Consider the following 22,737-nt stretch of genomic DNA (forward strand, 5'->3'; position numbering starts at 1 on the left):
ACTGGGCTGCAGAAAAGAGCTGGTTGAAGTGACTTAGTGGGCAGGATGTGTTCTACAGGCTGAGGAAGGGGTTGCCGTCAGGGACTCAGGGAAGACTACAGGAGCAGCCACAAGGGCCAGGGCTCACCCCACTGTGAAACACTGAGAACAGACCACTGTTACCATCATCTAGATGGTAAGAACGTCAACAAGGACTTTCTACTGTGGACCTCATGGAGTTCAAGTTTAAGGTGGCTATAGTTTATCATTCAAACTGGGACACTTTTAAGAGTGAAAGGGGATGGTATTCATAGCTACACCAGGACAAAAGGCATAAACCAAGACTGTCCTAGATAAACTGGGTAGTTTATCAAACCAAACTATTTGTGATCTGAGTGTAATTGTGGAGGGCGGGGGGAAGGGGTAGTGATGAACACCAGAGGCCCTACAGGGTTGGCATAAAACCCTGAGGCTGCCCCCAGGTTCCTGTGGGCTATGAGGAAACTCTTCTGTCTCAAGAAATTTCAAGAAAGCACAGAGCAAACAACTTCCTTCACAGTGCATGTGAATACCACGTGCAGAGTTCTGAGGGTTGAGGGTAGTGGGACAGCTGTGTGGTTTTTAACTGTCATTTAAAATGGCTTTTTCCTGCCAAACTGCACACCAGCTTGGAAACAGCCCCAAACACAGTTAGTCTTTTGAGCCCTGTGTAACTCTTCTAAGGATTGCCACAGAACAGATTTTGAAGGAGCAACAATGCATAGTTCTGTAGAAATATAAATTCTCTATAGAGTATGCTAAGCAGCTCCTGGAGCCCGGAGATGTTTCCAAAGTGCTTCCGTCCTTCTTCCAGTCTTCAAGCTTTCTTCCTCCACACCCAGCATCCCGTGCACCAGCCTTGCTGGACTTGGCAGCAAAAGGACATGTTCTTTGATGCTCACCATTTTTGGAATATGAGGCAAAACCCCAAACCCAACTCCAGGCATGTTACACCATGCATTTGGAAATTGGTTTTGGAACCAGGATGCATGCTGGCCAGACAATGCAGTCACATCCGTTCCTGAGCTGTAATACCACTCACCACACTGACAGCTGCCCTTGGAGACGTGAAAGGGAGGGAAAACTTACACAACTATCATCCATTCTCTCGCGCCTTTTAGATTTGTGGGTCTCATAGTCTTCCATGAGGGTCTGCATCAGATTCTTGGGCCGCTGGGTTCCGGCAGCCTCTTCAGGGGTTAAGTCAGGCTGCAAGCTGGGACCTTCAGTGGTGGGGGATGGAGGAGGTTTGACTTTCTCTATTTTCCCTGAAACAACATGAAGAGAACACCCTTTCTAAGCTTGTCTGCTCATAACTGCTTTCAAAAAGAAGAGACAACTGGCAAAAAAGATAAAAGAAAAAAAAAAAAAGACAAGACAACTTCTGACATGGAGAATGGCACCAGAATGATGGGTAAGTGCTCAGGCCATTTCATTACCAGAACAAAGGAGAAAGTTCAAGCCCATCCAACAAAGATCACAGTGATACCAGGCTCAAAGGGGCCTGAAAGGCACTTTGCAAACATATGTCAGACAGACAGACAGACGCTGGCTCCAATTGTTTTGGAGACATATATTCTATCACAGATCATAGCATGAGGCTGACAGAGGATACAGTGTCTTGAGCCTTAGAAACCCACGCCTTACAGATGAGGAAATATTTATCAAGATCTTACAATCCTTCGTCCTTCTTCCCTTCATCCCTTAGCCCTGGACTTTTTAAGGTACCCCTCGACCTGAGGTCATTTCACTCCTATACACTTAGCATGTGTAAAACTTACAACTGACTTTAAAACCAAAGATTTGAGCGCGAATACACATAACCCATATAATTAAACAGTATTTTGACATCAACAGTAAGATAATAAAAATTTCAAAATCTCCAAGTTCATTAGAAATAGTTTCTATCATTTATTATGAAAAGAACAGAATGCTATAAGCATCCCCCAAACAGTGTAAATATAACCTAGAATAAACATATATCAAGATTTTGCAATCCTTGATCCGTCCTTCTTCCCTTCATCCTTGGACTTTTTAAAGTAACCCTAGACCTGAGGTCATTTCACCTCTATACACTTAGCACGTTCCTCTAAAACTTACAACTGACTTTTAAACCAAAGGTTTGAGAAACAGCAGAGCACCGTGGTGAGTATGCACACTCTGGAATCTGCATGCTGGAGTTTGAATTCACAACTCAGCAGCCAAATGACTCTGAGCCAGTTACTTTCCGTTTTTCTCAGTTTCCTCATCTGCAAAATGAATTTGGCGACAGAGGTACCCACCCTTACACAGTTGTTGTAAAGACTAAGTTAACAGTGATAAAGTATCCAATGAGCATTGCTATTTAATTGGAATCTCAAAGAATAATGACCATAGGGTAAGATGAACAACTCTGTGAGTATTCTGCAAATAATTTTTGTGACCCTTATAGGACCAGAAATAAATACTAGCTTCCAGGCTAATTATCACCACTTTCCAGTTGATCTCCTAAATATCCAGATCATCTCCTATCTACCACTCTACCAGCATTAAACATCTAGACAATAGAGTGAGTCTAAATTTCCTGCCTCTAGCTTTAGCCTTTCACATAGTGGGCCCTCTGCCTAACAATGCTTTGTTTATACTTCTGTGAAAGTCATTTTCACAAACTGACTTATATCATATATGGTCACCACAGTGTCTGGCTTCTCAATTTACTGTAAAGTCACCAATGACACAGACAACTTCAACTGCCTATGAATCCCCTTAATTCAATAAAATGCAAACTCCATCAGAGTAGGGCTTTGTCTGTCCTGGTCTCTGCTGGATTCCAGCAGAAGCTTGTGGTACATGGCACCAGGCAGGAGTTGATGTGTACTGAGTAAACCAAGAGGGACTCTATGAGGCACTGTAACAGTGGGTTGGGACAGAATCCCCCACAGAGAACCTAGGAACGAAATAAAATATCCTAGGTCTATAGAATGACAAAGCCAATGGCTTCGTAGTAATAATAAGCACATTTATATGGCATTTGCTTTATAGCATTCATGTCTTTCAATCCTTACAAGAACATTATGATGTAGTTACAATGGATGTCATGACACCCAGGAATGGCTTAGAACATAGAGGCTCAGATGCTAACTCCAGTCCAAGTTCCATTTGAGGGTAACAATCAGAGTTGGTCTGGCACACAAACCCAGTGCTGATTATGGCTAAATTATATGATGGGGTGTATAGTGAAAGAGAGTTGTGACAAAAGCAAAAGGTTCCTGTACAGAAGTGGTCAGCCACTACTAAAGACATTTCCTGCTTATTTCTTTTCATTCTGGCAAAACAAAATCCATCCCTAGAGCAAGTGTTACCAGTTATAGCCACTAGAGGTCACAAGAAGCAAGGATGATTTAGGTCTGGAGCAGCTGCCTCCAAAGAGAAAGTGGCTGGAGGTCTTTGAGAGAAATGGCTTCAAATGACCAAGCCCACGCCAGAGCCTCAGAAGGGGCTGCTACAGGTCCCCAGACAAAGGAGGCACTGTGTCTCATCCCCACACATCTGGCTATCCCATACGTCTGGTAGCATCTGGGGAAGCTATCTTACCTGGGCTTCTGTGGCCCTATAATCTCCAAACATCTACCACCCCCAGGATGGTTCAAACCATGCACTAGAATTCTGTATGCCATCTTAGAAATCACACAGACTGCCAAAAAGCTGGAGAGGCACTGTTCCACATGCAACACCTTCCTCAGAGGCCTGAGTTTATAGCTGATGGGCCTCACATAGGATGGTAAGAGACTTCTGGCCCTCCTCCCCAAGTAGGGTACACTGCAGCTCCCACCACTGTTGCGGCCCCAGAGGTCATTACAGAAATGTGGCACAAATTGTCTATACCATAGGTCTGGGAGGCCAATCACATTTGTCTGTGGCTCAATGAGGCCCTGTAAAGCACCTTGGCCTAGAGAACATACCTGTTAGAATCCCTAACCACTCTTACTCACCCCATCAAACCGTGTGTCATATTGGTTTGTACACCTAGTGACGGCAGGGTTGCTAGCTGATGACACCTGAAAGTAGCCTCCATTTTCAGTGATTAACATCCTGCCGTCTATTTCCTCACCTGCCTGAAGGACAGCTTTCTTGAAGGACCCCAGTCATTGTCCCTGGGAAACAAGAACAGACTTGCCATGCAGAGCTCGGGGCAATCCTGACCTGTCAAGCTAGACCTGACATTTACAGAGCAGGGACCAGGTACGATGTGACCTATACTACTGCCACAAGGAACCAACAGAGCAAAATCAGACTGAAATTCTGAGTGGAGGATTAATTCTGAGTTGAGTTTATTTCATAAACATGATTATGTTCAAACCATTTTATCTAGATTAAGTTTATACTCACAGTTTTGAAGATGTCTCAGAGTAAGCAGCTTGACTTGGCTGGGTTACTTCCAAAGTTGTAAGTCTGTTTTGGGGAAGTGGAGGTACTGGGGTTTGAACTCAGGGCCTCAAGCTTGCTAGGCAGGCACTCTACCACTTGAGCCACTCCACCAGCCCTGTTTCGTGTTGAGTATTTTCGAGATAGGGTCTCACAAACTATTTGCCTGGGCTGGCTTCAAACCAGAATCCCCCTGACTTCTACCTCCTGAGTAGCTAGGATTACAGGCTTGAGCCACAGAGCCAAGAGCCCAAACCAAAGCTGTATTTCTAAAATTGTGTCCTTAGCTATGGGGAGAGGATGGGAGGGGAGGGGAGGGGAGAGCTGAAGGTTCTGTTCTGCTTTTCTCGAAGGTGGAGGAAGCCATGAGCTAAGGAATGCAGGCAGCACAGAGAATGGATAAGGCAAGGCCTAGAGCCTTCAGCTGGAGCACAGCCTTACCCAGACCTTGACTTTACCCAGTCTTACTCTACTCAGTAAGACTGGTCATAGACTGGCTTAAGCAGCAGACATTTATCTCCTCACAGTTCTGGAGGCTGGAAGTCCAAGATCAAGGTGCCACATGGTGGCAAACGTCTTCTCACTGTGTAGAGAGCAACCTTCTCACATGGTGGGGTGAAAGCAAGCTCCCTGGCCTCTCTTCTCACAAGGCACTAACCCCGTTATGTGAGGTCTACCCTGGCGCCCTCATCTAAACCTAATTACCTCTCAAAGGCCTCATTTCCAAATACTGTAACTTTGAGGATTAAGGGCTCCAACATATGCACTGAGGGAACACAGTCCAGTCCATAGCTGACACATTCCTGACTTCTAGGACTATACGATGTTAAATGTGAACAGCCTAAAGTTACTATATTTGTGCTAACTTGTTACAGCAGCAATAGGAAACTAATACAAATATTAGCCCAGTATTACCCTTCATGCACACAGGTGCACAGGAAAAAAATAGAAAGCAATGGCTATCCCTGGTGGCACAGGACAACAGTCACTTTTCTTTTTATTTTCTGTGATAAAAAATAGTTTAAGTTGGGCACCAGTGTCTCACGCCTGTAATTCTAGCTACTACTTCAGAAGACAGAGATCAGGAGGATTATGGTTTGAAGCTAGTCTGGACAAACAGTTCATGAGACCCCTATCTCAAAAAAAAAACCTTCACAGAAAAGGGCAGGTGGAGTGGCTCAAGATATAGGCCCTGAGTTCAACTCCCAGCACCACAAAAATAATAATAATAATTTAATATACAAAACCAGAAACTTTTTATTTTAAATGTAATTAGTCCTTGTGAGAAAAGAGGATAACCCTGTTGTCTATACCCTTCATAGACTCGGCAGATCATACACCTTTTCATCTTCCCAAGCAAGAAGTTTAGAAATTTAAAAACCTCTGCTTATCTTGGCATTCAAAGCTGTAGCCATGTGAGGCAGACTAAGGAGCAAGAAGCTCACTGGCAGAAAATTTTACTCTACATTGGCTGGTGCTGTCTCCCACCATGAGTGGAAAAAGAAAATTAGGAAGCACCAATGTGTGTTTCCTGTTTATTTGTCAGAAATAGTTAACTGCTTTCTCATCCAGAGAAAGCAAGCCATGCTTGGCTGCGGGTTGCGATTCTCCAAACAAGAAGGATTTCCCTTGGGCATGTGTGGTCTGCTGTGCTGACAGGGGCAGAGAAAAGAGTTTGGATTTCCTTCTACCCAAGGGAACCCAGAGAGGGCTGCGTGTACTCAGCACATAGCAGCTGTCAGCCCTGACAGCCCAACTCCTGCAAGAAGTCTAACTTCTAAAAAAGTCAAGAACATGGACTCCAAAAGCTTAGGAAGTTATTTTGGTCGAACATAATTTGTGATTATTAATTATCCGTATACATGGAGTCTGAGTTCTTAAAGAACTTTTGCCTCTCTATTTCTCAAAAGAACAGAAAAAGCCATCACGCACTCTTCTTTAGAAACCAAACCAAACTGAACAAAAACGCCTACCAGATGACATGCCTTGACTCAGGTCTCTCTCAATGACCTCTTTTCTTCACACAGCCTTGGAGTGAGGCTGCAAACACCTAAAGCAACTAACAAGTCCCAGAAAGCAAGACTTGCATTTTCCATCTCCTTCCTCTCAGTGGAAAGGAGCGCCCTGCTTCTAGGCCCCAGAGTATATGGGTTTGTGTGGTTCCAGCTGTGTCTCTCCACACACCACAAGCTGCTCACTGTTCTTTCATCTCCTCCTTTGAAGGCCTCAGGGTGGGAGAATGCAATGATGTGAATTTTCAGATTATAAACCTAGCTCAGGAATGAGAAATGCTCCTGGTGAAACAAACCTGAGAAACTGCCAGATGTCATTGCCTCAAGGTAAATCAGGGTTTTGATGAGCACCTGTGAGTACGCCTGAATGATGGTGAAAACCCTAGAATGAAAGGGCTCTGCTTCTCCAGGGGAAGCTTAGTATTAGGACAAATGTTCGTTAGCACAGTAAGAAGAAGGGCTGGGGGTACACTTGCCTAGTATGCACATAGGCCCTGTGTTCAATCACCAGCACCAAAAACAGAAAAAGCAAAAAAAAGCCTCAAAACATGGTGACAATTCCTCCTCCACAATCTTTCTGTTAAACCTGTTTCTGACAACATGGTGGGCTTGGTTGTGGAGAATTACCTCTCCAGAGGGGAAGGGGGAACATTTTCATGATAATACTGGTAATTTTATTGTCACCCAATAAATTTAATGATGGATTTTGGCACTCTTTGGTTTTTGAAATTATAGCTAACAATTAAAAACTCACTCCTGAACTTGGGTTTTATAAGAGGAAATTTAAGGAATCTTTCAACTAGGAATAGTAGCAATTTTAACAGCACATCTTCAGATATTTCAGGGTCACAGTCACTGCAGAAGAGTGACTCATAAGTAGCTTTGCTAGGGTTTTTGGGCCCTTTCTTAAAACTAAACAGTAGCCAGACACTGGCTCACAGCAGCTCACGCCTGTAATCCTAGCTACTCCGAAGGCAGAGATCAGGAGGATCGAGGTTGGAAGACAGCCTGGGCAAATAGTTTGTGAGACCCTATCTTGAAAAACTTTTCACAAAAAAAGGGCTGGTGGAGTGGCTTAAGATGTGGGCCCTGAGCTCAAACCCCAGAACTACAAAACAAATGAACAACAAAACCCCCTAACAACTGTAATAATAACTCTTAAGAGACTTTTATGTGCCAGTCACTGTCTTCAGGTTTTTGTGAGGTAAGTATTACTGTATTTCCTTTTGCTGGTGAGGAAACAGATTTGCAGGGATGAAGTAAGCTACTCACGCAGGTAGCAGGCAGTAGAGTGAGGAATTGAACTTTAGATATGAGTTCACAGAAGTAACCGTCATACTTAAGTACCTGTTTTCCTTGACTGGCTTTTTTACATAAGGTATGAATTTGTATTTGGGAAATAATAGAAAAGCTGGTAATACCTGTGGTGTCTGATGCACACAAGTTTTGGGACCCCTTTAAGTTTACCTTCAAGATCATGAGAAATAAAATATCATTATATGAACTTATTACTACTAGTGGATTCTCTAGGGCTCTCATGATCTCCCCTGCATACTTTCTCCTGTGCCTTGCCCCCCAACTCCCCCTCCAAGCAGAGGCTTATTCATAAAGATCAAATGGATCTGACACGTCTGTCTCCTTGGGAAGTACACAGCAAGTAACTGTGACTAGCAAGAGACAGTCAGATGCTGCCCTGGCTCCAGTTGTCTTAGGCTGACATCCTGCTCCAAAGCCTGGCTTTGATTAGTTCACATTTCTGGCCAGGAATCATGTAAGCATTAGGTCCTTTGATTCACTTCCTCTTTGTCAGCTGAAGACTATGCACTTTCTCCATAGTTGGCTGAGTCTGATTCCTTAGAAGGTGCTTCCCTAACTTGGGAGCATGGAGTAGCCATGCATGAGTAAGCAACAAGCAAGGCATGAAAAGCACCAAGAGCCAACCCAGATGCCCTCGATGTATCAGAAGAGCTAGCACGATTAGCTGGAAACGCAGAATCTGCTTACACAGAAGGGAGTTAAACGGATGGGAGATTATTGGGCTTTTTCCAAAGTCCTACAGTCTGAAAGCCAAGACCGTGAACTTGTCATAGAAGAGAGGCTGAAGTCTAAGTCGTCTTGGGAGTGCGGCTGACTGGTTTAACCATGGCAGCTGCCCTTCTTGAACTTTTGATGGTAATGTCCAAAAAGAACTCTAAATTCTGTAATTTGAGAAGTCCTTTTGCCAAACCCTGCTTTAGTGTAGGTTTTGCCTACCAGTTCCTTCCCAAATGCTGTTTTTTTAAGGAACATATTTGCTGGGTTCAGATAAAAAAAATAGAGAGAGGTTCTTGGAAAAGAAAACAACAAAAGACAATCACGATGTTCAGTGACCAGCAGTTAACTAATTTAGCTGTCTTTGACCTCACCATGCCAAACATAGTGAAGTCCAGTTAATGGAGTGAACACTTATCCCTGCTGGTATTTGAATTAAGAAGTCAATTCCTTGCTTATGTACCAAATTCCTTCAGAGAATGAGCCCGTTTCTGGAGTTTCTGTTCTGAGTCTCATCCTGGGAAATGAACTTTCAGAAAGAACTCACACAAGAGCAGCCTGGCTAACATGGCTGACGTGGACTATGTTAGTTACTCTAGCTGCCTGAATCTTTCCACAGCACAAGCAATTTATAATTGGGGCATTAGAATTCGATTCTGAAAGCACCAAGGAACCATCACAGGTCAGTAGAGTAGCGCTGTTTCCTGACCTCTACGAATCAAACTCATATACCCAGGCCATTGTAAGCAGAGAATTCTAGAGCTACAGTGGCTCCAAAAAGGAGGGTCAGAAAGAATCCAGGAAATGCAGGGGTCAGGAATGAGACTGGGAGAAGGTGGAGGGAGACTGAGGCCAGTCACTATAGGTTGCTGTGTGGAGGTGCAAGAAAGGGTGGGGAGAAGAACATGGATTTAAGACAAATGAGCCTGGGTTGGAAACCAGGCCCTACCACTTCCTAGTTGAGGGACCTCAGGCAACTTAGTTAATCCCTCTTTCTCTAGAGTTAATTCCTTAAAAGGGAATAATATCACAGGTACACAACCCTTTATATACAAATTTAAAATCCAAAACTCTGAAAATTGAGTTTTTTCACAACTTACTTGGCAGCAAAACCTGAGCTGACATGAGGCTCTTCTTAGCCTTTATTTGGACAGTAGCAGCAACACAATGGATTCTTCCTAAATTTTAGAGCCAAAATTTGATGTGAAGACAGTATGAGGCCCTAGAACCTGCCACTTATGTTAAATAGTACATGCATTCCATAACTTTTCTAAATAATGGACTTTTCTAAAACCAGAAAAGGCCTGAATCCAGATGGCCTCAAGGATCCAGATAATTTGCACTGTATCTTAGTATCTTCATTTGCACTGCTGGGAGGGTTAATGAGAAATGAGAACTCACACGTGAAATGGTAAGCATCTTGTACAGATTTAAGATCTTGTTAAATAGCAGGATCATGATTAGACTTGTGTCACCCGAGAATGTTCAGGAAATACAGCAGTGGACATTCCACAATTAGCTTTCACTAGCTTCACACAGCCAGCTGGACCCCTGCAAGTTGCACAGTTCACCCCTCCCCTGCAAGAAAGGCAGGCGCTGTATATCCTAAGTAGGAGGGTCTGCTCCACCCTGGGCCTGTGACCGAATACCTCCATCAGTTGTCAACACAGGGTCTTCTACTGGAGCAATGATACTAGGCCTCATCCAGCTCTAGTTCAGCAATGGATAAGCCATCACGTTCCACTCATGAATATTGTGCTGATATGCAGGGTATATACTAGGGGATTGAACTCAGGGCCTTGCACTTGCTAGGCAGCACTCTGCCACTTGAGCCACACCCCCTGCCCTTTTCTGCTTTTAGCTATTTTTTAAGTAGGGTTTTCCATTTATTTCCTCACCTGGCCTAGTCTGCCACCTTCCTACTTATGCTTTCCACAGAGGTGGAACGACAGGCATGTGCCACGAGGCCCAGCTATTAGCTGAGATGAGGTCTAGTGAACTTTTTACCCAGGCTAGCCTCAAACTTCAATCCTTCTAATTTCTGTCTCCCAAGTAGCAAGGATTACATTCATGAACCACTGAGCTTGGCTACAAGTATATTTTCCTGTCTAGGGTTTTCCATTGTGATATTTGAAAATAACAAAGAAGAAGGAAAAAAAACTCCAGTAATAATCCTTGTAATGATATAATGATTGCTTCAAGTGGAATCTTAATCCAAACTGACAACAGAAGTCAATGCTCCCTATAAATTTCATTTTATACAAGATGAATAATCATCACATCTTCCCACTGCTAAGACACAAGAACAGACACTCCAAGAAATGGGATTCAATACCCATACCTTCTCTTTTACCACTCTCCATAAGGTACTGTCCCATGGGGAAATTATCTCACTTGGCATTATCAATTCAACATCTGGTATGAGAACAGAAAAAGCTACTCATCACCTAACTAAGTTTCTCTGGCATGCTTAGAACTTGGAAGTAAAACCAGGATATCAAATAATAGATACAAGCACTAAGGCGAGAATTGTCTGTTGACATCTCCATTATGAAAAGACATTTGGAAAGATCTTAAATTGTAACATCAATAAAAATGTTTAGGCATTCCCCCCCACCTATCTCCATTCCCTCCCCAAGGGCATTTTAGAGTACTGTGTGGATTTGCCCTTCAAATCGGACTCAGGCACCTGCCAAGGTGCTTCTTTCATGCTCTGCTTCTAAGTAATCAGCAGAGGGGGCACGTGTGCACACTCTGGGACGTGTGGCTGCTCACATGACAGCGTCTGTCAAGATGGCCCCATGCCTTCAAAAATACACATAGGAAGAGCTCAATCCAGCCTAGATTATTCCCATGAAAGGAGGAAGACTTTTTAATCCATGACTTCATGAACAAAGACAAGACAGCTCAGAGCTGGGTGGAGATGATTACCCCTTGGAAAGTCTAAAGTCCAAAACCCTTAACATGAATGCTGTAGATCTATGTTGTCCAAATCAACTTTCCTTCAGTTTAAGTCTCTTCCTTTAACCTACCCTGGCCTTCCTTAAATGCCTCAAACGCACAAAGACCTCCATTCCTTTTGAGTCTCCCACAATCTTTCCCATCCTCTCAGCCCAACTTCTACTCCTTCAATTATCAGTTGAAATGGTAATTTTCCAAGACTTTTTCTATCCTTCAAATGTTCCATACTCTTAGAGATCTCTACACTACTGTTATAAAACTGTCGCATTTGTTAATGTTTTGTTTTTCTTTTTTTTTGGCAGTACTGGGATTTAAGATCAAGGCCATCCTGCTTGCTAGGCAGGCACTCACTTCAGTCATGCCCCCAGCCTGATGCTGCTTTTCTTGCTGAACTGTAAATTTCCTGACAGCAGGAACGGTATGCCTCATTCACTTCTGTATGAACAAATGTCAAATTCTAGCCAAATAAGAATCAACAAGGCAAAATTTCCAGATAATGGGTCATTTTCCACATCCAGATGGGTGTGGTGGCACAGGTCTGTAATCTCAGCTACTTGGGAGGCAGAGATAAGAGGATCAAGGTTCTAGGCCAGCCAGAGGCAAACCTAGCCCGAGACCCTATCTGAAAAACAAACTAAAAGAAAAGGACTGGGGACATGACTGAAGTAGAGGTAGAACACTTGCTTAACTAAAGGGAGACCCTGAGTTCAAATCCCAGGATAGCAAAAGAAAAAAAAAAAAGACTATATATTTTTCAAAATAGAATGCCTATTATTCTCCATTTTTTAAAAGCAAAGCAAAACAAAAACAAAAAAAAAAACCCTGAAAGCAAAAACATCTTTTTAACCCCTAGGGAATAGGGTTTCTATCATGATAATTTATCAGTGGAAAGAATTAATTAGTACATCTCTCCTTCGTTTTTGTATCTTGCTCTCAATGGGGTTTATTTTCCTTAGGGTTTAGGATTCCAGCATGTCACCAGCATGATCTCTACCAGATAAGTAAGAGACCATATTTTTCATCACCTAATATCAAATCATCAATCTGAGTCAGTCCTCCTGGCAGTAACTGTGAAGTAGTGCAGTAAAGAATTAGCAACATGTCATTCACAAAACCAGGGTTGGAGCCAGCAGTTCTCATAAGGGCTATGAACTGCTCTGTTTGGCTGCTCGGAGTATCTGCTTTCTTCTTGATCACGAACTTGGAGGCTGGCGGCCAAGCAATACTCTCCAAAGGTTCGCAAACATGGGTAGAAAGAAAGCTGCATTTTGCATTCACTTTTTTCCATTCATGCGGTAATTCTGGGAAGCGGTGATATCTTCTTTAAATGTCCTAGAAATAGACATGAAGGAATGAGGTGCACACGTCATTATCATGACTGCATTCAAGGTGATAACCAGACTGGGACAGAGTGCAGGCTTACACACAGATAAATTACTCTCTTCTTAAAGAGAATAAAAATCAATCCTGTGGGGATGAGAGGTGGGAAAGGGGATCAGCATTAGCACACAGGGAAGTCCTGAGGAAACTGGGGTGGGTGCTGGATGTCAGGGTCAAGCATTAGGGTCTTGACTTTTTTAAGGTGAACTCATTCCTGGTAAGAAGTCTGATAGACAATGACAGATGGGAAACAAGGGGGAAAGTCTCAAAATGTCTTTATATAAGACAGTTGTTCACAGCTAGAAGTAAAGTTAGGGGCAGTGTGGTGAGGGGTTCAATTAAAACACAGAGTGGAGAAAACCCAAAATACCCACTGCTATAGTCTGAATGTTTATGTGACCCTCCCTCCCTGATTCACACTAAAACTTCATGATCAATGTGGTGATATTAGGAGATGAGGACCTTAGGGAGGTGATTAGATCAGGAAGTCTGAATTCTCCTGAATGGCCACAGAGAGTCAGCTGTTTTCATCATTGAGGACACCAAAAGAAAGTGCCATCATTATGTCCTTACCGGACATAAATTTGCTGACACCTTGATCTTGGTCTCTCCAATCTCTAGAAATAAATTCCTATTGTTTATAAGCTACTCACTCTGCAGTATTTTGTCATAGCAGCCCGAATGGACTAAAAAATCCACTGAGCATATGTACTTTGGAGAAGGTTCTCAAATGACATGATGCAAAGGGAGGGCTAAGGAGGCTCTGCTAGCTACAACTGATAGGCATAGGGGAACCATGTGAGCACATGGAAGCTGCCCTCCATGTGAGCACAAGAAGCCGAGATGCCCAGAGAACTTTCTTCCACCAGTGAGACTGCAGGTGCCTGTGCAAGCACTTTAGCATCACTTATTGTGTAGCAGGTTCCCCAGCTTGGGCTGAAATAAAGTAGTAGTACAAAAACCTTTTTTGCCAGGACAGGATGCTCAACGCATCAGGTATCTCCATGCCAAGCCAGCTCTCAAAAAAAAAAAATTATTTTTAATTGAACTTGACACCTAAGAATCTTTGGGAAAAACCAACTTGTCAAGCATAGACGTAAACCTTCCCTGAAAGTTTTCCTTGCCTCCAGAACTCAGCTAGCACTCTGGCCTGTGACCTGAAGAATTAAAAACCCTATCAGGAAAATCTCTGTGTTCTTCCTCTTCCTCCTCCCTCCCCTTTCCTTCCTGAACAATTCAGTCCAAGAGTCGTTAGGTGGGACTCAATGAGACTGTGCATGCAGTGAGCTGGGAGGAATTACAGTGGCCTAGTGGGGTGTGCTGGAGCCATAGCAGGGTAAGTAGAGAATGGCAGTGACCCAGTATGAGGGGCTGGGGTCCAAATAGGATAAGGAGAATGAAGGCCACAGCAGTGGCCACCCAGAAAGTGATGTTGGTACCCAAGTTTGCTGAGGAAAACAGGAGACTGGTTATATGGTGAGGTTGGCAGGGAGGGGTTGACCAAATAAAAAACATATTGAGGATAACAGGAACCAGGGATTTTGCTATCAAGAAGACAGTTATCCTGAGTATGTGGCACACACCCATAATCCCAGCATTCCGGAGGCTGGGGCAGGCGGATTTTGAGTTCAAGGCGAGCCTGAGCTACATAGCATGACCCTGTCTCAAAACAAAAACAAACAACAAAAAAAGAGGAGGTTATAAATATGGAAAGGAAGAACACATGGGTGAACACTGTATTTCATTAGAATGAAAGGATCTCAGAAGGAAATCATGGTTTCTTGGATGGATGGATGGATGGGTGGGTGGATGGATGGATGGACAGATGATAGATGATAGATAGATAGATAGATAGATAGACAGATAACAGGTAGATAAACAGGCAGATTAGTATAATCTCAAATCCTGCTATTGAGAGTGCCTGGAGCAGTGACAATTCAACATGAACAAGTGTGCAGATCTTGGTTTGTACATACTGTTCCCACCAAAAGGAGCTAGTGCTCTTCGGAGATCTATGCTCAACCCTGGCAAAGTATAAAATGAAGCTGGAATATCTTTTGATGCCAGAAAGTGAGGAAGGCCCAAAGAATAATAGGGATATCTCAAAAAGACACAGAAGGTGGTGCAAGAGGACTCTGGTGAGCTATATCTGAATAAATTGAGGATAAAACAATAAAAGAAGTGATGATAAATGATTGGATATAATTGGATTCCATGAGACCATACTGACATAAATAAATAATAAAGTTTAATAAGGAGTGGGATACAGATCATATAGTTTCAAGTAACTCCCCACAACATATAAATTACGAAAGGAAAACAGAGCTCTTCTGTGTAGAAGCCTTACAGACACTCCCTCAATTAAGTAACCACAAATAATATTAAATGATCAGAGCTAATACCTGATCCCCTCTTGGGACAAACTCACAAATTGATAGCGTGTTCTACCTGTCTGGATCCAGTGAGTTCGCAGCATCAGTTCTGTGGTTCCCACCAAAGACGCACGATCTGAATGTAATGGTGTGAAGGCATCACACGGACCCAAACTGAGAGGCAGACTACAAGTCAGGGTGATGGGGCATCATGGCATCATGTTGTCAGTTTACTCTTACACATTCCAGAATAAAAACATATTTGTACTTGGGAACTTTTCTGTAGGCTTGAGATTGTTTCAAAATTTAAAACTTGAAAATGAAGAGTGACCTTATGTTACAGTAGACTTGATGGAAGCCTAGTGTCGAGATGACTTAATTAAGATCTGGATGGACCAAGTTAAATGCCAACAACTATACTTTAAGGCAAGGCTTCTTAAATTATCTCTGATGAAGGATCAGTTCCCTTCCTCTCCCTCCCAGTCCATTGAAAACCAATCATTTTGTCAAATACAAAAATCTCACATTTGGATTTCAGGATGATATCAAATTGCTACAAGAGTTTTCAGATGCTTGCTCTCCATGTCTGTACTTGTTTTTAGCATGAACTGATGAGTGACAGCCAGTTCATAGACTAGCTCAGACCACACTCTGAATAGTACAACTCTAAGACGAGACAAAGTGCTTCTCGAAGGGAAGACAAGCAGATCCCCAATTGTCATCATACCCACGTAGGACGTAAATAAAAACCACTGGTCACACTGTTATCCATAATGGCAGCAACAACAATTGTCCTAATTAATCTCAATAATCTATACCAACTGTTCAAGAAAGAGATTTTCCAGGCAATGACAAGAGATTAAAGAGCTGCCTTTGCCCCTCATCAAGTAAGTTTAAGTCCAGACACAGAGTCAAAACTATTGTTCACACATAGGCCCACTCTGACAAGTCCTAGGCCACACAGCCCCTCAAATAAAACAGAACAATGCTATGTAGTAATCTAAGACAATGCAGGACGAGCAGCAGGGAGCTAGTGCATCTGCTGGGAAGGCTCAGCGTCCCTCCAGAGGACGCCCTGACACTTTTGTTGTTGAGATCCTCACGCCAGGGGCCCCTCCACACACACAGTGGACGCTCCACACAGAGCCCTGTAAGCTGGAACCCCATTTCCACAGCATCTGTGTGTGGGATGTGGCCTTGACTTACCTGGGGCGGTTTTGTAGCAGGAGGTTCTGGAGGGCAGCGATGATGGGGCGTTCTTGGCCCTGGGGCTTGGCGCACTCTGCAAGACTTGTCTCTGCCGCTTCAGCTCCTCCTCCCTTTCCTGGGCTGCTCGGATTTCTTCTTCGATCATGGACAAAGTCCGCTGCTTCCTTGACCTCAGCTTGAAGGGTCCGACCATCACATCAGATTCCTGAGCAGCCAGGAGGCATGCTGTACTTCTTAGTTCAGCTGCCTCTGAGTACTTGCTGAAATAGCCCCCTTCAGGCCGGGCCTCCTCCAGGTTGACTGGGCCACTGGGCTGCACAGCTGGCGGTGACTGGGAGGGCCCACCTTCCCTGAGCACCCTGTCCTCCACAGGCAGAATCTTTGGTAATACATCCCTTTTCTCTTGAACAGGAGAGGACACCTGAGGAGGGGCAAACATGCCCTGAGGCTTCTCTGAGCCAGGAGCCCTGGTTTCAGCTTGCTCCAGAGTTCCTTCAGGTCTCTGGGGTTCTGCTGCATCCTTGCTGGTTTGAGGCATGGCCTGCTCCACCTGCTCAGCTATGGCTTGTTCAATAGCATTCTGCACCAGGAGCCCAGCCTGATATTCCAAGGGGTCATCAACCGACGGAGAGTCTCCCAGTGTGGAGGAAGGGGAATAGAAACCATGGTCACTGAATGACTTGGAGACCCCTTCTCGGCCTTCTAAGAGGTTATCTGTTTGTGGAGTCTGAGGGAGAGAGAAATCAGCCAGTGAGTTTTCCTGAAGGGCATTGGGTGTCTCATTGGAGGCACCACTGTCACTGATGTTGTCCATGCTGAAGTCATTGGACAGGGTCTCCAAGACGGTGGTATCCTGGGACCTCACTGACAACTCATCCAAACCTGAGTCAAGTTCCTCTTGGGTCAAAGAGACATTGACTGATCTTGAAAACTGATCCAAAATCCCATGGTCGTCATCTTTGACCACAGTGAGGACAGCCCGGGCGCTGGTGAACTCTCCATCCTCTGCCCATAGTTTAGATAAGGGCCCACGTTTAGAGGGCTCGCTGTAGGGCCCTTCCTTTCCCTGAGGCACTGTGCTGCCTGGGCCTCCTCCCGCCGACTGGCTCTCCAGCACACAGGGCGCTTTCTGCCCTTTGACTGTCGATGTGCCATTGTTTTCAGGAGGTCCCCCCATGGAAGCTGGTCGAAGGATGGTCGGTGGCTTATCTGAGTGGATGGATCCCAAAGGCCTGTAGAAAGGCTTGATAGAGAACAGCCTGGGTGTGCTCTGGCCCTTGGCCACTGTTTGCCTGGAATTCTCCATCTTTTGGAACTGCTTGCGAGCAGCAGAGAAGTCTATCTGCTCTGTGACAATGGCCTCCTTTGCACTTTCAGTCCCGCCTGCATGGTCAGGGGAGGAAGCTGGGGTGGTGCAGAGCTGTGGCGGAGGCTGCTGTTGCTGTAGCTGAAGTTGCAGCTGCTGCTGCTCCTGCTGAGCCCTTCTCTCCTTGCGCTCCTTGTACTTTTTGTGTGACTCCAGATGTTCCTCGTCCAGCTGCTCCTCGATAGTTTTTTCCTGGGGGGGATTCCACCACTTGGCTGCAATGCCAGGGTTCTTCTTCACAGCCTGACTCCGGATGAGCTCCCTACGCTCTTTCTCCAGCTCCAGCATCTCCTCAGAGGGTCGCACCTTCCGGACACAGTACTGCTCCTTCTCATGCTCGTCCTCCTCAAAGAGCTTGGAGGGCTTCTTGTCCTCGTGGAAGGCACGCAGTTCAAATTTGGCCTCCTTCTTCAGTGTGGTGAGTGTGAACTCCCCATCCCGAGAAGAACAGCGAGAGCTGGTGGAGGAGCTGGGGCTGGCAGGTGCCTGCAGGTTGTCTCCCAGCATATCTTGGGGAGTCAGGGGGACAGGAGAGGGGCCATTGGCTCTTTCTGCCTCTGCCATTGTGTCAGAGGGACTTCTGCTGAGTTCAATGTGAGGAAGTACCTGCCTGTCGGCTGCTTCCTCTGTAGGTTCTGGCTGGGGGGCTTCGTGGGCAGTTGGGCCTAGGCTGCCCACCAGTACCGCGGTACCAGGTTCTGGGGAGGAGGTTCCGTTGTAAGTTCCATCCACAGCAGAATCGCAGCAATTGGCCTCTAACACCTCATCCAGATAGCGGATCTCTCTGACCACATCATTATCCAGAGACTCCTGGTGATCAGTGAGGAGGCCATTGTGCGGGGGTGGGTAGAAAGGGGAGGGATGGTCCATGGAATGAGGGCTCGAGGTGACTCCAGGAACACTTTTACATTCTCTAACAGACACCTCAATTTCCATGTTTTTGTGATCTGGGGAAAGAGAGCTGGTAGCAGTAGGCTCCAGTGGGTTAGCACTACACTTGTCTCTCTGTGTTAGCTGGATATCATCGTCGGAAAGCGGGGGAGGTTTCTAGAATAAAGAGAAAACAAAATTTGGGGTTAAATACTGCATCCCTTGTGGAGGTGAACGCTAAGAAATTCACTCCTATCTAACAGGAAGGAATGAGTAGAGGTCTCCCTGTGATTATCTTGTAAATACTCATTTTGTGTGGTGACAGGCCTTCTTATGTTCAGTGGGTGTTCAGTGGATGCTAACTCCATTTGTAAATTTTTATCTTCCAGGGTAAAAGCGATTATATAGCTAATATACAAAATATTTCATAGCAAACCACTGTGGGCTTTGTGTTAGGACTGTTTGTGTGCCCTCAACTAGAAAAAAGAAAGTTCTTTGTATGAACAATTGTTCTTAAAAACATGCTTCTCTACCAGATGTACTGCAGTTATTCTGGAGACAAGACACTCTTTGGAAAATCTTTTCACAATAAAATACAGTAGACCCCTTCAGTGGCCCCTCACAGGCTAGAGTGCCCCATTGCCACGGCTGTAACTGACCATGTAAACACCATGACAAAGCCACCGACCACACTATTCTGTTCTCCAGGACTACAACAAAGCTGTCCTCCTTACTTGCATGTTGCTTGGGAAAACTAGTGGACAAAGGTACCTCCATCTAGTTTCTCAAATGCTTTGTATGTGGTATCTCCCACTTGTGGTTAAATAAATAAAAATGTGCTCTTCTTGTTTTGTTTTACATTTTTTATTTATTTATTAATTTAGTTACAACTTTTTGAGGAAGGATCTTGCTGTCTATATTGCCCAGGCTGGCCTCAAACTCACAATCCGCCCATCTCAGCCTCCCCAAAACCAGGATTATAGGTGTGCACCACCACACCCAGCTTATTCTTAATGTTTTAAAGTACATTACATTTAACCACCAGTTATCTAGCCCATGTAATTTGTCGGCTGGCTGAATGGTTGGTTGTTATTATGCATGTTTGTTTGTTAGTAAGATTGATTTTCAAATTCTAGGAGGAATTTTTTTCTTTTCAAAGGATTCCAGTTTATCTCAGAGAATTCCAGCAGTGAGTTATGCACTCAGAGTTTCTCTCAATGGTTTCCTAACGCTTTAGTCAGCTTTGTTTCTCTCCCTCAGGTGTATAGTATGCTTGGTATTATTGACATGGTGGAGTGCAAAACGGCTACACCAAATAAATTTCATTTACTTACATTTTCAACCATTTTAAAGGCTTAGGGCATAATAGGGTAATGGTTCTCAGGGGATTGATTTCAACATTCCTCCAAGGAAAGTGGGTCATTAAAGTTCTGTTCATAAGATTTAGAATCCTGTGCTCTGAATTCCTGTTAGTGTTGAAAAAATTCTCATGGTTATTCATGAGCTGGGGACCCCTCACTTTCCATGTTTCCTTTCCAACTTAAATCACTCAAGTAATACATATTTTTGGTCATGCTTGGTGGCTCATGCCTGTAATCTCAGCTACTCAGACAGGAGGCTTGTGATTTGAGGCCAGCCTAGGCAAAAAATTAGTGAGACCCTGTCTCAAAAAAACAAACTGGACATGATGGTACCTGCCTTTAATCTCAGCTACTCAGGAGGCAGAGATAGGAGGACTGAGGTATAAGGCTAGCCTGGGCAAAATTGCAAGAACCTATCTGGAAAAAAAAACTACAGTAAAAAGAGCTGAGGGTATGGCTTAAGTGGTAGAGGGCTTGCCTAGCGGACAAATAATGGCAGGCATTCAATTTCAATTTAGGCTCAAATTAGCCCAATCCATGAGAGCTTACTACTGGAATAAATGGATCAACAAGAACAGATACTGGTACTGGTAAGGTGAGAGTCGGATTGCCCATGGCAACCTCAGCTCCAGCCTCACCTGGCCAGTGATTTACTGCTAACATTCATGGGAGTAGCAGGGCTTTCCTTCTAGCTCTTTTGACATTTGGGAGAAGTTGGAAAATAGCAGAAAGCTACTGAGAGTGAGATGTACTGCACTACCGAAAGAGAGCACTTTAGAATAGTTGAGAAGGAAAGAAGGACAATCTGGTACAAGGAAGCTAAAAGGCAAATAATTCCACAGTTCATTTATTTACTAATCCATTCACTAAGCATGCGGGAAGCTCACTCTTGCAGGGCTGTGATGAAATTAGCAACAATAAACTCCAGGTGGCAAACCCCGTCCGTAAGAAAAGTGAATTTCCCATGTCTCCCAGGAATACAAGTCTATTCTAGAGGCTTTTTTTTTTTTTAGGGGGGTGGGACTAGGTTTTGAATTCAAGGATTTATGCTTGCAAAGCATGTACTCCACCACTTGAGCCACACCTCCAGTCCATTTTCTTCTGGTTATTTTGGAGATGGGGTCTTGTAAAGTGTTTACACAGGCAGGCCTTGAACCATGATCCTCCCAATCTCAGCCTCCCAAGTAGCTAGGATTACAGGTGTGAGTCACTGGTGCCCTAGAGTTTTCTTAGAGTCTAGCAAAGTGAGGGACCTGTCTTTCTTAAGTGTTTTGCTGCTGATTACAGAGATAAAAGGCCTGGGCCTATCTCGATTGCATCTCCCAACGACCCTTTCTGGTTCTCCTCACTGCAGCCCTGTTCCTTTCTCCTAAATGCTTCACAGGTCAAGAGTTCTATGATAGACCAGATACACTACCGGTTCTTTCTTTTTAGAACTTAAAAATCACACAAGACTCTTTTCAAGACATACTTTGTGAACCAGAAACAACTGTTTGGATATAAAATTGTAAAAATCTGAGGAGAGCATTTGACAGTACATATTTGCAATGTCAAAAATACTGCCTTGGAGTCAGAAATGATAAGCATTCAAGAACTGGGGTTCTTGAAAAAATGCTAGTTACTGGTTCAAAATCAAAATCTGGGGTTCCAGAGTAACCTGAGACGATTCCTTTTTGATACTTCCTTCTAGAAACTAGGAGGCATAAACAGGAAAGCAGTTCCCCTTCCTGTGAGTTACATGGGGCCCAGTAATTCCATAAATTCAGAAATTTCTTCCTCAATTCCAACTACTTCAGGCCACAGCTGCTCTATATCCTAATCAAGGCAGAAGTATTCAGAGATAAACAACTCTGCATTACTGATTTGCAGTCAGGAATCAGAGGTCCTGAGTTTGTGTAAAGTTAGGCAAGGATTATAGCAAAAGAGCCAATTCCTGAGTTTACTCTCAGCAGGAAGAATTTACCTTCATGCATGATGGCCTGACGTGATCAAAGCCATCAGTAACTTCAGCAGGTAAATGGATAGAAGCTGAAAATCCAGCTTCAGCGTGGATCTGGCAGGAGTCCGGGCTGGGATCATTAAATGATGCCTTGTTTAAACCAGCCAAGGCTTATTGCTCCCTTTCAAGATAAGGAGCAGAAATTTTCTCCATACTTCAGATAAGGTGAACCCAATTCTAGAGTCAGATAAAATGTACACTTATTACATTGACTGGTAAGTCCTATCTGAAATAAACTACCCCAATACAAAACAGAGAAAGATGTGGAAAGAACCACCAAGCTGGGTGTTCTAAGGTCAAAGAAAAACTGGGGTGCTAGGGGACTGTGAACAACCTTTTGCCTGTTCCAGCCAACCCTCCAGGTGGAGCCCTAATACCATGGTGTATAATACCTGCCCTCCTACTGGTTTCCCAGAATAGCTAACAGCTGGTTAGGACGTCTACAATTTACTTTAAAATACTCGAGCAGAGTCAATATAATGTGTGTTTCTGAAATTAGTTTAAATGCCTTTCTACCTGGGAATACACTCAAAGAGTAGTCAACTAGGACCTCATGAGAAACCCCACTCTCTGTAGCTCTTTAGCTTCTACCCACCTTGAAGCATTGCTGCACAGCACTGCTAAAATGAGAAATGGGTTTTCATTAGTGAAATTAGTAGTTTGTCAGCATAATGAGTGATTTTCCCTACCCTTTCAGAAAAGAGCCCTCCAGGCTTGCACAGCCTCAGGGATGGAGTTTGAGACTTGAGAACTA

At 44.1% G+C, this 22,737-nt stretch overlaps 1 protein-coding gene across 9 annotated transcripts in view; it reads right to left on the minus strand.

Annotated features, from left to right (window-relative positions):
* The window catches only part of Palm2akap2 (PALM2 and AKAP2 fusion), a 457,408-nt gene that overhangs the window by 13,789 nt on the left and 420,882 nt on the right, over positions 1–22,737 (minus strand). For 8 of the 9 annotated variants that reach the window (XM_074051287.1, XM_074051285.1, XM_020173903.2 and 5 more), the window contains 2 exons: positions 16,385–18,800; positions 1,108–1,286 (listed from right to left, as the gene is read on the minus strand). In XM_074051287.1, the coding sequence (XP_073907388.1) occupies positions 1,108–1,286; positions 16,385–18,800 (2,595 nt within the window). The remainder of the gene's footprint in view (positions 1–1,107; positions 1,287–16,384; positions 18,801–22,737) is intronic. The other variant, XM_074051288.1, reaches the window with a different exon arrangement.

This window comes from Castor canadensis, chromosome 13 (assembly GCF_047511655.1).
Source record: "Castor canadensis chromosome 13, mCasCan1.hap1v2, whole genome shotgun sequence".
NCBI lineage: Eukaryota > Metazoa > Chordata > Mammalia > Rodentia > Castoridae > Castor > Castor canadensis.